At 44.2% G+C, this 12676-nt stretch overlaps 1 protein-coding gene across 1 annotated transcript; it reads right to left on the reverse strand.

The window, feature by feature from the left end:
* Window positions 1-4548: 4548 nt before the first annotated feature.
* Window positions 4549-11242, reverse strand: dld (deltaD). Its single transcript, XM_070890942.1, is given in 9 exon segments — window positions 4549-4762; window positions 4865-5654; window positions 6497-6713; window positions 6826-6995; window positions 7119-7249; window positions 8542-8602; window positions 9865-10122; window positions 10273-10333; window positions 10724-11242. Coding segments are annotated over 9 exon segments (2421 nt in total).
* Window positions 11243-12676: the final 1434 nt, after the last annotated feature.

Genomic DNA, 12676 nt, shown 5'->3' on the forward strand with positions numbered 1-12676 from the left:
ACGTTAAACTAAAACCACGTCTGCCCTCAATTATGGACATAAACGATCCCAAAGGAATATTTGAAGAAGAGCAGGAAAGTTCTCCCAGTATCTTGGCCAATATTCAGCCAACATCGCTAATAAACCAGATTATCTGCTTATTAATCCCAGTTGTTTGAGGCACCCTACTTTGCACAAATTGGCTGCTGTGTTTCCCTACATTATGACAGTGACTACCCTTCAAACCTGTGAAGTGCATTGGGATATCCTGAGGTTTGAAAGGTACTATGTAAATCCAAGCAAGTCCTTTCTTTATTTCTTATATAGTGCTTCAATACAGGAATAAACCTCAAGCACTTTACTGTAAAGGAAGGGATACGGAAGACACAAAGATAGGATGGGGGGAGGGGGAGGGGGGGCAGGGAGATAAGCTAGGTTGCTGAATGGAAGGTGTGCCCAAAGTGGAAGGTTTTGAAAGCAGAGAGGGAGCCAGGTGGCAAGGTCGAGGGAACTGGGTAGATATTGAACAAACAGCCAATGGTAGAGCAGAGGAAGTGAGCTCAGAAGAGTAGGGTGTGTGTAGAAATACAAGGAAGGAGATCACTAAGGCAGGGTGGGTGAAGATATGAAAACAAGGATGCAAATTTTTTATTTAACAGGCTGCAGCATTGGGAATCATTGGAGCTTGGAGAAGATAAGGTATTGAGAGTGTAGGATTTAGTGCTGGGGAGGAAACGGGCAGCAGTGTTTTGAATGAGTTGACGCTTATGAAGGATTGATGGAGGGAAGCCAGATAGGAGGGTGCTGAAGAAGTCAAGTCACAAGGCAAATGAAGGTATGGATGATGATTTCAGGAGAGCTGGCAGCAAGAGGCGAAGACAGACAATAAAAGAGGGGGAAAGAAAGTCGTTTTGGCAGCAGCGGTGGTTGGGGAGGACGCTAAGCTTGAGGTCAAGGAGGTCAGCGACATTAAAAATCATGAGAGTTCTAGACAGAGTAGATAGAGAGAAACTGTTCCCATTGGCAGAATGGTTGAGAACCAGAGGACACAGATTTAAGGTGATTGGCAGGAGAACCAAAGGCAACATGACTTTTTTACGCAGCAAGTGGTTAGGATCTGAAATGCACTGCCTGAACGGCTGTTGGAGGCAGACTCAATCATAGCTTTCAAAAAGGGAATTGGATAAGTACCTGAGAAAAAAAATTGCAGGGCTATGGGGAAAGGGCAGGGAGTGGGACAAGCTGAAATGCTCTTGCAAAGAGCCGGCACAGGCTCGACGGGCCGTCTGACTTCCTTCTGTGCTGCAACCATTCTATAATTCGATGAATCTACATTTGCTGACACAGCTTGAGATAGTATCTGGAGTGGGAGGAAAGGGAAGTGCTGGAATAGGGCTCAGATACATGGAGGTGTTGCCAGGATCTAATGAGGAAGTTCAGGGTGTTGCTGACATTAAGCTGGATGAAGTAGTTGTTGCTCATCAACAGTCTCATTTACAGCCAACATACCTCTTCCCCACAACTCCAAATGGTTAACAAGTAACCTGGTATCCAATTCTAGAATACATCTGAAGTGTTGAGTCTTTAAGCAAAAGATAACTCAATTGATCTTAAATAAAAATCCTAAAAATGATAATTAATCCAAAACAAAATATAAGGTCATAGCTATTAAAATAGTTGTAATGACAATATCAGTACAACTTGATGAAACTGGCTACGTCCCAATTTATAAATAATCTGAAAGTGAAACTAATGATCTTCAAATGTCACTTTAGTTGATGCATTGGGACTTTGAATCTGCTGGTTGAAATTAAGGCTTGGTCACATTGAAGAGTTTACAAATCCCCTCTCCCAGCACAGCTTAGAAACAATATAAATCCCTTGAACTTTTGAAGACGAGAAAGCTGAGGTTCAGGCCGTGGTCAAACAATTAACAATTGCACTTAAACTTCCCATTAGGAAAATGTTTGTTGGTTTTGACTTCATGCTCAGTTTGTGGAGCTTGTGTGATAGGATAGGGCGGGATGGAGAGGAAGGAATCTAAAGACTGGCAGAGGCTCTGTACTTTCCTGTTTGACCAAGCATCATTCAGCAATATTTATGGAATTATCTGCAAACCCTCCCATACCACATTCCTAAGAATAGCACAGAAACAGACGTAATTCTGGGGTGGGGGTGTGGGGGGTGGCGAGGGAAGAAAATGTCAGAGAGAGCAAAAGAGATGGAGGACAGACACCCTTTTCAGCATGACAAAAAGTGATCGTGTTCAGATTGCACCTTCCAGCCAAAGCTCAAATCCTGTTTACACTAGAAAGTAAAAGTACAGCTGGTATACATTCAACTCAAAAACATTATGAGTCAAGCCACTAATCACAAGTGCACAACAGTCCCTTTAAACAGGAAAACCTCATATATAGTGAAATAAAACATCAAGCCAGGGTGAGTTCAGGTCAACTATCCCCAGTGTAAATAAAGTTGAACAGAAAAAAAAAGTATCCCTTCATCAGAGATCAAGGTCATCTACTTTTTCCAGAAACACAAATAATTGTCTCTATTTATACTGTCCACTTTGAATGGCCTTCGCTGGTCATTTATTCTGCAGCTGCATTACCCTTCAAATGAAGAAGTTCCACCTGCCTACACACCTTACTCTCAGTTTCCTCACTTTTAAACTTGGCATCCTAATTTCTGCTGGAACTCTCAGATCTATAAAACTATATGAAAAAAATAAGACAATCCGACACTTCACTGGGAAGTGAACGCTGAGAAAAATCACTCCGGAGGAACTTTTGAGTCGTATTTTTATGTGCCGTGTAAAATTTCTCATCTTACATACTCAACACAATGGAGTCAATTTTGACTTTTGACAATATTGATTCAGCCACCCGTTATACCACTTCCATTGACTTCAATGGATGGAAACGCAAATGGGGAGAGATGTATAACAGGCATCTGAATAGATATCACCCAAAGACATAGCTACCCCCAATGTTGCACTGAAGTTGGTTTTAGAATGATTATAAAAATATACATAAACATGCAAGTTTTGATTTTGGGTATGGTAGATAGGGAGCAATGGAAACAGCAGCCAAGTTAAGCAGATTAAAAACCGTTCAGATTGATTAGTTAACAAGCTGCAGAGGGGCAAGTCAACAGGTTTTATTACACCATTTATTTTTATGTAAAACAATTCAAGAGCCAATCCACAGATGATACTGGTCAATATACGAGTTTAGGAAGTTGGAAATTCTACTAGACTTGTTCCAGATTGAAGAGGTTCAATAGCCTCAAATGAAAGCAATGGTCACTTGTTTTAAGATTTAGTACAATACTACAGTGTAAAAAAAACACTGATTCTGGATTATTCAGTCTAATGAATATAGTCTATCATGGGGGAATCTAGAACTAGGGGGCACGGTTTCAGAATAAGGGGTCACCCATTTAAGACAGAGGTGAGGAGGAATTTTTTCTCACAGAGGGTCGTGAATCTTTGGAATTCTCTATCCGAGAGCTGTGGAGGCTGGGTCATTGAATATATTTAAGGTGGAGATAGACAGTTTTTTGATCTACAGGGGAGTCCAGGGTTATGGGGAGCGGGCAGGAAAGCATTGTTGAGGCCAAGATCAGATCAGGCATAATCTCATTGAATGGCGGAGGCCAAATGGCCTACTCCTGTTCCTATTTCTTATGTTCTTATGTAATGAGAAAATAGGTTTGAACAGAAAGTTGGAGCTTGGCAGCTAACTTTGTTCTCGATACCAATGGAACGGATATAATAGAACAGGAGCAGAACTTCAGAAAATTATAATCAATTTCATTTATTTAGAAAAAATATTTATAAAACACTTTTCTTCAGTAACAAAAAAAACAATACAAACAACTCCAATAATTTTTGCACCTGTTTCTATAAATACGATTATGTACAAAATATAGACATATAGAACCGAAGTGCCTTTTATTTTTTACATATTTACCAGCATTTTAAATTATGTGAAATGAACTTCAAGAACCACCGACTGCACAAATAAGTTTGAAAAATATTTCAGCGCTTGAAACAATACTTTTTTCCCTTCTCCTCTCCTGACCCATTAGAAAATATTTCATGTCCAAAAAAGGCATCAGAGGCAGCATTTGCATCTCCAGTACGAGAACCTTTTTCTCGTACTACTCCTGAATTTACACTCGAGGCAGTGCCGGCTTTCTATTCAGGCATTAAGCCCCATGTAGAGAATACAGGAAGCAACTGTTTGTCCGTAGTGCAATGGATTTTTTTCTTCTTCTTTTAAAAAGCCATTAAAAGGCAGTGCAACAGGCGTCCGTGACACAGGTCCCGGCTTGCTGTCTGTCCTTCGAGCCTTCTTGCCAGTTCCAGCAGAGAACCAGTTCAATCTGAGCAGCAGTTTACTGGAGCAAATCTCTTGTTGGCAAGACAACTAAACTTCGATCATGGCACTTCCATTTTACACCTGAGAAGAAACCAAGTAGATACCAATCAGTTGGCGGATTTGGGCATTGGAACTTTTTAATCACGACTTTTCAGCAAGGTCTAAGCGGAATAGCAAGGAAACGCTACAAAATAAACATAGTTTGTGTTATTCCTAGATCGAAGTTGACAAATCTGGATGTCTTCACTTGTGGGGATGGGGACGGGGGAAAAGTCGTACAAACCTCAGTTGCTATTATACATTCGTCCTTCTCTTCAGATATGACATACACTGACTGGTACTTGGTGTCTTTTGAGGCAGAGTATGTGGACTCTGGCCGCTTTCTTTCTGATGGCTCACTGTTGGTTTGAAATAAAAACAAGAGTTAGGTTGGTAGGCAATTGACTGGATGACCCAGATAACAGCAACATTCACAAGGCCAAATGGAGTTACTTAATTACCCATTATGGTGCGGAGCATTTTTGTGCCCAGCCTCCGGATTACTGGCATCTCCCCGCTCATTTTCATCTTTCAGGAGGTCTTCGTTCTTTAACTCGTGTACCAGATTATAATCCACCGAAGGGTATTTGACCTTGTAGCCATTTCTCTCGGCAGAGCTGTCGCTGTGCAAGTCTACTTTCTTGTTGGTGTTTTTGATTTGCGTGGCGGCGATGATACTGATGGAGATGTCTTTCTCGCGGTGGCAGTCGGTGAGGTTGTTCATCGTCTCCATCTCGCTCTTGGAGATGTCGGGCTGCTGCCGCCCCTTGTGCAGTTTCACTCGGACACACACCACGACCGCCGCGCATCCCAGCAGCAGCATGAGGACCAGAATAATCCCAGCGCACACGGCCACCCACGGGAACTGCCCCTTGATCTCAGCTTCCGTGTACTTATCCTTAATGTCTATGATAACAGTTTGCCCCTGAGGCAGCTCCGGCAGCAGAAACTGGCAGTTAAGTCCACCGTACCCCCGTGCACACTGGCAGACATAGTGGTCGTTTCTCTCGTGGCAGGTCGCACCATTGTGGCAAGGGCTGTTCACACATTTACTGACAGCGATGCTGCAATTCTTGCCGCTAAATCCAGGCAGGCAGCTGCAGGTGTGATCGTTTACTCCATCCTGGCAGGTTCCGCCATTCAGGCAGGGTACGCTTGCACAGTTGTCCGCGTCGATATCGCAATTTCTTCCCGTGAAGCCAGCGCGACACTGGCATATGTAGGAATTCCCGATGTCGACACACTGAGCATCTGAGCAAAAAGGAGAGAGGAAAATAAAACTGTAATAAAGGGCAAGCGACAGTTCTGTGATGGCAAGCCTTTTACAACAACTTGCATTTATATAACACCTTGTAAAACATACCAAGGCGCTTCACAGAGTGTAATCAGACACCACCGAGCCACAAGGTGATATTAGGTGAGCAAAAGCTTAGAAACATAGAAAATAGTAGTAGGCTATTCGGCCCTTCCAGTCTGCACCGCTATTCAATATGATCATGGCTGATCCTCTATCTGTACCGTATTCCCGCTTTTTCCCCACACCCTTGACACCTTTTGTTTCTAGAAATCTATCTATCTCCCTCTTAAATATATTCAGTGACTTGGCCTCCACAGGTTCACCACCCTCTGAGTGAAGAAATTTTTCCTCATCTCGGTCCTAAATTTCCTACCCCATATCCTGAGACTGTGACCCCTTGTTCTAGACTTCCCAGCCAGGGGGAAACATCCTCCCCACATCCAGTCTGTCCAGCCCCGTCAGAATTTTATACATTTCAATGAGATCCCCTCTCATTCTTCCAAACTCTAGTGAATACAGGCCTAGTCGACCCAATCTCTCCTCATACGACAGTCCTGCCATCCCAGGAATCAGTCTTGGTCAAAGAAGTAGGTTTTAATAAGCTTCTTAAAGGAGGAGAGCAAGGTGTTTTAGGGAGGGAATCCCAGAGCTTGGGACCTGGACAGCTGAAGGCACGGCCACCAATTGTCGAGAGGGTTGTTGGGCAGTGAGATTAGAGAGATAGGGAGGGGACAAGGCCACAGAGGGATTTGAACACAACCCTAACGTTAGTTTGAATGCTTGCATTACTGCTTACCATTGGTGCAGGGGTTGGAACTGCAGTGATCAATTTTCCTCTCACAGTTGAAGCCGGAGTAACTGGCAGGGCAATGGCAGCTGTAGCCGCCAGTAGGTTTGTCCGCGCATCTTCCTCCATGAAAGCAGGGCCCATCTGCACACGTCATGGCACTCAGTTCACAGTTTCTACCATGGAAGCCAGGTGGGCAGGTACACGAGTAGTGGTTCTCCAGATCCTAAAGTGAAATTCCAATACACTGGTTAGTCAGCGAGGCTTACCGACTGTAAGTCAGGAAGAATTATGTTTTTTTTAAAACCAATTATCTGTTGCAGTTCAGCCCCACTCACCGTGCAGCTTCCACCATTTTTGCAGGGGTTGGCATCACACTCGTTAATCTCAACCTCACAGTTGGAGCCAGTGTAACCAGGTCGGCAGGTACAGGTGTAACTTCCTTGGCCAGTGTTGGTGCATGTGGCTCCATTCCTGCAAGGCTTGTGGTGAGTACAATAGTTCAAGTCTGGGAGGGGATGAACACAGAAAGAAAGTCAGCCAGCCACAGGAATAGCAGGACAAAGACAAAATGTCAAAGCAAAATAGATAGCCTTTGTGAAAGAAGAAGGAAGCTAAGAAGGAAACTTACCCTGGTTGCAAAAGAGCCCACCCCACCCTTCCTGGCAGTTGCATTGCCAAGTCTGCTGACATGTCCCATGAAGACAACCTGGGTAGCGAATGCATTCATCGCAGTAACGTCCTTGCCATCCCACTCTACACCTAGAAATAAAACACAAAAGGGAATTGGTTAATATCTTTTGATCAACTGTCCTGCAAAAAGATTTATTAAAAGTATCGAAAAAAATCTTCCCAAGGGACCAAATGAAATTTCCATTTCCCTCCTCCCACCGACATTGCTACAAATATGCCATATCATTCTTATGATGATAATTCTATGATGATAATTATGCACGCTGTGGTCGGGAATGTACCACTTAAAAACCTAAATTAGAGATTTAAAAATATATAGTCATCCAGCCCTACTGTCTGGTGGGCCACTTAAAAAAGTCAATAGAAATCTTTGGGCTAATTCAACAGTTTGCTTGTAAAGATGCTACAATGAAAACATAGCAGGTACTCGTTGAAATGTTGGACTGGGAGGCCTGATTTGACTATACAAGATCTGATGGTTTAGCCTGATCGCTAGGGGTGAGAATTGTTTGCGATTTCATTATAGCTCTACCACCAAGAAGGACAAGGGCAGCAGGCACATGAGAACACCACCACCTCCAAGTTACACACCACCCTGTCTTGGAAATATATGGGCGTTCCTTCATGGTCGCTGGTTCAAAATCCTGGAACTCCCTCCCTAACAGCACAGGGTACCTTCACCACAAGGACTGCAACAGTTCAAGAAGGTGGCTCACCACTAGCGATGGGCAATAAATGCTGGCCTTGCCTGCGATGCCCACATCCCATGAACGAATAAAAAAATATAGAGAACATTTAGTTTATAGTTTAAAGAACATTTAAGATGAAAGCAATTGCGGTGAAGTCATTTGCAACATATTTTGATCGCAAATGGAAAAGGTTGGCGATCGTTCACTAGAGACCGGTCAATGCAAGAAATACGGAATTGCTCTGTCGCCTCCGGACATGATTCAGTAATGCCCAACTGACCCGGAGAGCACTTGACAAATACTTTCTGCAGGCAATAGAACGGAAGCACCATTGGCCAGTAGAGGGCGCTCCCACCAGCTGTTCAGCGGCATAAAAATAGTGAAGTGCTGTAATTGGTCCATCCACTCATTTAACTCTGTAATTATAGTAAATTTACTCCCAGTAGGGCCCTGTAAACTTAAGTTAACAGCAGTGTTTTCCTTTTGCTACTTGATCCCCGAAGACTTGAAGTTTCCCAGGCTTCCAAAATGTACCTAACAGCTACCAGGAGATGAGTCCCTTTGAACTCAAGAAATGCCTTCCATTCCCACGCACCTTCTGATACAGATCATTTACCGGCTCTTTTATGTACTATTAACCGACACCAGAAAAAAAAAGCTCTGATTACTTACTTGCATTCCCCAGGTCTGTCGCAGTATCCGTGTTGCTCATCACAACCAGGGAGACAGATTGCTGGAGAGAGAGAGAAAAAAAGGGGAAAAAGTTACATTTACAAAAAAAAATCACAACAGAGTCAGATTTGACAAATCCTAATCCATAACTTTCTTGTATTTCAAAACAAATCATGAGAAGGGGAGACAAACAGTTTTACAAGGGGATAATTGGAGAATGTGATTTTTTTTAAGGTGGAAAAAGTGACATGTTTGCCTGGTAACTGAGTATTTTAGTGATCACTAAGGGACGAGGATTCTGCTTAACACACATGCACAAAAGGGGATACACAAAGACTTTTTTTTATGCTTTCCCCCGCCCCTTTTTTTCTCTCTCTCCCTTTCAGTGTCGGTCAGAAGTCTCTTTTTTTTGCCCAACTCCACCCCTTCATATCTAGCTGTGTGTGTGTGCAGATAAGAGTGGACAGCTGGTTTGCAGGCTGGCTGTGGCGGGACAGCTGCTCTATTGTTTGCTGGTCTGGCTCTCTGCTCCACAGCGCAGCTGCCCCGTGGACTTGTGCGCGCTCTACAACAATGCACGCCACAGCCAGCCAGCCTGCCGCCCGCCCGCCAATCCGCGCCGCGGCCCACCGCCCGCCCAATTGTCATGGCACGAGCTGAGATGGCCCAATGAGCGCCAGCAACGGGCCCAGAGCTGCAGCCCCATTCATTTGCACTGGCCAACGATTATAGTCAATGCAAAATATAAATATATATGCAGTTAACAAATAGGGCCAGAGCATATATATATATATATATATATATACACACACACAAACAGACACACATACTAGTCAATGCAAAATATAAATATATATACTGTCCACAAATAGGGCTAGAGCATATATATATATATATATATATATATATACTAGTCAATGAAAAATAGGAATATATATATATATGCAGTCCACAAGTAGGGGCAGAGCATATATACAAATAATAGTCATTGATATATATATATATATATATATATACACATATATATAGTCCACAAATATACATTCATACATATGCAGGGCATACACACACTTATATAATCCACAAATATGGAGAGGGCTAGATTTTAAATATTAAATAGTTTCAACAGCCAGAGGGGTGAAATTGACTCGTGAACTGACCCTAAAACTTGTTACTTTAAATCAATAATAAAAATGCTATGTTTGAAACTGCTTATAATACTGTTCGTTGCATTTACAATGGAAGCCCAGAACGCCGCACAATTGGGAGTGAGGAATTGTGCAGGTTTTTGCTAACTGTGTGCATTGGGAAGGGTGTACTCACATTCAGTGCCGTAGGGCCCCTTCCAGCCCGGGTTACACATTTTCTCCCCCTTCTCGCCACAGCTGAAGTGGCCGAAGGCGTCGTCCCTGGGCCGGCAGAAGACCGAGCAGCCCTCGCCGTAGTAGTGCTCGTCGCAGACGAAGCGGTAGGAGTACTTGAGCTCGGTCCTGCTGCTAACGTGGACATCCTGGGACCACTCGTCGCCCACCGTGAGGTGCCTCTGCGTGGCCAGGCGGCTAATGAGCCGATCCGGGTTATCTGGAATCCAGGAGAGAGAGAGAGAAAAACACACACACACACATTTAGAAGTGATAACATCTCAAGAGAGAGGCTTTAATAAAAGGAGGGAGGGTGGGGTTCAAATGGATTTGGGATTACGAGAAGTGGGGGGGGGGGGGAGCAAGTTACCTGTACTGAGGTCATCCGTGGGCTCTGCATGTAAGGCTTCAATAATCAGAGAGAAGGTTCCCTGTTTAAAAAAAGTTAAAGTCGTTTAAACCCAGTAGTTTTTTTATAAATCAGTTCAAGTTAAATCACACACCCAGACACACACAATCTCTGCAGTCTGCGTTGCAAAGGCTGAGAGGGGAACCTTCCTCAAGAGAGTGATCTTCTAGTCTGGGTAGAAGATATTGGCAGAGACTGCAGTTACCATCCATCTTCACGCTTAATTTCACTTCTTTCACACACAACACTGGAAGATGAAGCCGTTTGGAATGTCACGCTGGGCTGAAAATTGCCAGTTAGGGTCTGTGAAGTTTCCCACATTATTAACTGTTTTTTTTTGGTGGCTCCTTTCTCTCCCCCCCCACCCTTCAACTCTTGTATATAACAATAATAATAAAGACACTCAGCTTACCGGCCAGGTGAATGCGAAGGGGAATCGGATGGGGTTGCTGAAGGCATCAGCGTCCGGGATGGAGAAGGAGTTGGAGCCGAGCACGGGGGTGAGCGCACTGCCGTATGTGCACGGGGGCTCCGGGGAGATGTTTGCCTGGTAGTGCTTCAGGCAGACGCGGAAGAAAGTCTTGCATTCGCAAGGCAGCCCGTAGTCGGAGGCAGAGCCGCCTTTGCAGCAGTTCACATTGCCCGACAGACCTTTGCGATTGTTAAATTCCTGCAACTTCAGCTCAAACACACCAGAGGAAGACGCCTGGTTTTAAAAAAAATAATAAATAGGGTGGGTGGAGGGAAGGGTGAGAGAGGAAAACAAGAGTAAGAACATGACTTTTGGAAGTATAATTGCTGCCAGGTTAAGAAGGTGAATGATGCACACTCGGCAGAGAATAAAATGAACACGAAGATAAATCACAGCACGGCTTACCTGGTGTAGTGCAGCAATGAGTGTGAGGAGCAGGCAGAGGCGGCCGTGGGCCATTGCTGGGCACAGCTTTCGCGTCAAGCCCTGTACTGAGTGCGGAACCTCACCGCTCCCAGCTCCACCGAGAAGCTTTCTGTTTTTGCTCTCTCAAGTCTTTTTGCTGCCCTTATTCTTCCCAGAACCGCCCTTCCCTCGATGACTGACAGCTCTTTTCAATGAGAGTCCGCTGCTGGAAGAGGGTTGAAACCGGCACGCGAAAAAGATCGATACACACGCTGGCCGTGGGGGGCTTCTTCACGCCGTCCTAACACCTTTTTCTCTCTCTCTCTCTTTCTCTCTTCTGCGGTGTTTTTTTTTATCTTCCAGATACTCAGGAGGGTTTAATTCCCAATTTTAAAAAACTAGTTAAAAAAAACGAGACGATCCCAGGAAATTTTGGGACGATCTTAAAATTCCTGGTCCTGACGATAATTCCAGTGGCAGATTTTTTGGAGCTGGTAGATGGCCAGATGGAGCAGAGAGGGAGAGAGAGGGAACACTGGCTGTTTGTTGTGGAAAGTGAGGATCCTATTCGTTGCCTCTTTTTTTTGTCCTCTCACGTTGTTCTATTTTGTTGCTTTGCCTCTGCTCTCTTTCTCTCTCGTACACACACGCGCGCGTTCTCTAGTTCACCTCGACTCGGATCCGCAGCTCTCAGCGACTGATGCAGCGGGCGCCTTGCCTTTATATACAGCAGCCGCCCTGCATTCCTAATGACATGCAGATCGGTTGACCCCCAATCTGGCGAGCTGTCACAAAAGGGGCCAGTTTTCACCCTCTTCAATAGATCGCCAAATGGTTACTGAGCTGTAAAATGGGCAATTCTCCTGGTATACACAAAAAAACTCATTTAAATTCCAGCAATATATATATATATATATGTGTATATGTGCATTAAACCACCATCTCCCCTGTTTTACCATTTAATAGTTAACATCAAATTGCAACACATTTAATATGAGGGGGCGTGTTAGAAGGTAGATCCCCCTCCTGCCTTGCACACTTTTCGCGCGAGTTCTATACTTTTATTTTATTTTTTGCCAACAGAAATGTTGAAGGGTGGGGGCAGGATGGTGGTGGGTGGGGAGGGAGAGGGACTTTAAGTCATCTTATGAAAGTTTGTGTATTTTGTGGATTTTGTGTGTGTGTGTGTGTGTGTTTCTATAAAGCTGTGTTTAAAAAAAAAGTTGGTGGGTGTGTGTCGTTCGCGTGGCTGTCATTACGGCAGTTGTTATTGTTGAGCTGAAGGCGGCTCATTGTGCCCTCAGCTGTATGGTAATGTTCGCAAGCACCTGCTCCGTACAATAGAGCAGCTCCCCTTGGCGCACGCGGCCTTGCCTCTGCAACAATGTCTGCACCCTAGCCCTTGCACTAAATCAGCCAACAAACACAAACACACACACACACACACACCAACTGACCAACCGTCAGCTCATTACATATATATATTAA

The sequence above is a fragment of the Pristiophorus japonicus genome, chromosome 9 (genome assembly GCF_044704955.1).
Source record: "Pristiophorus japonicus isolate sPriJap1 chromosome 9, sPriJap1.hap1, whole genome shotgun sequence".
Lineage (NCBI taxonomy): Eukaryota > Metazoa > Chordata > Chondrichthyes > Pristiophoridae > Pristiophorus > Pristiophorus japonicus.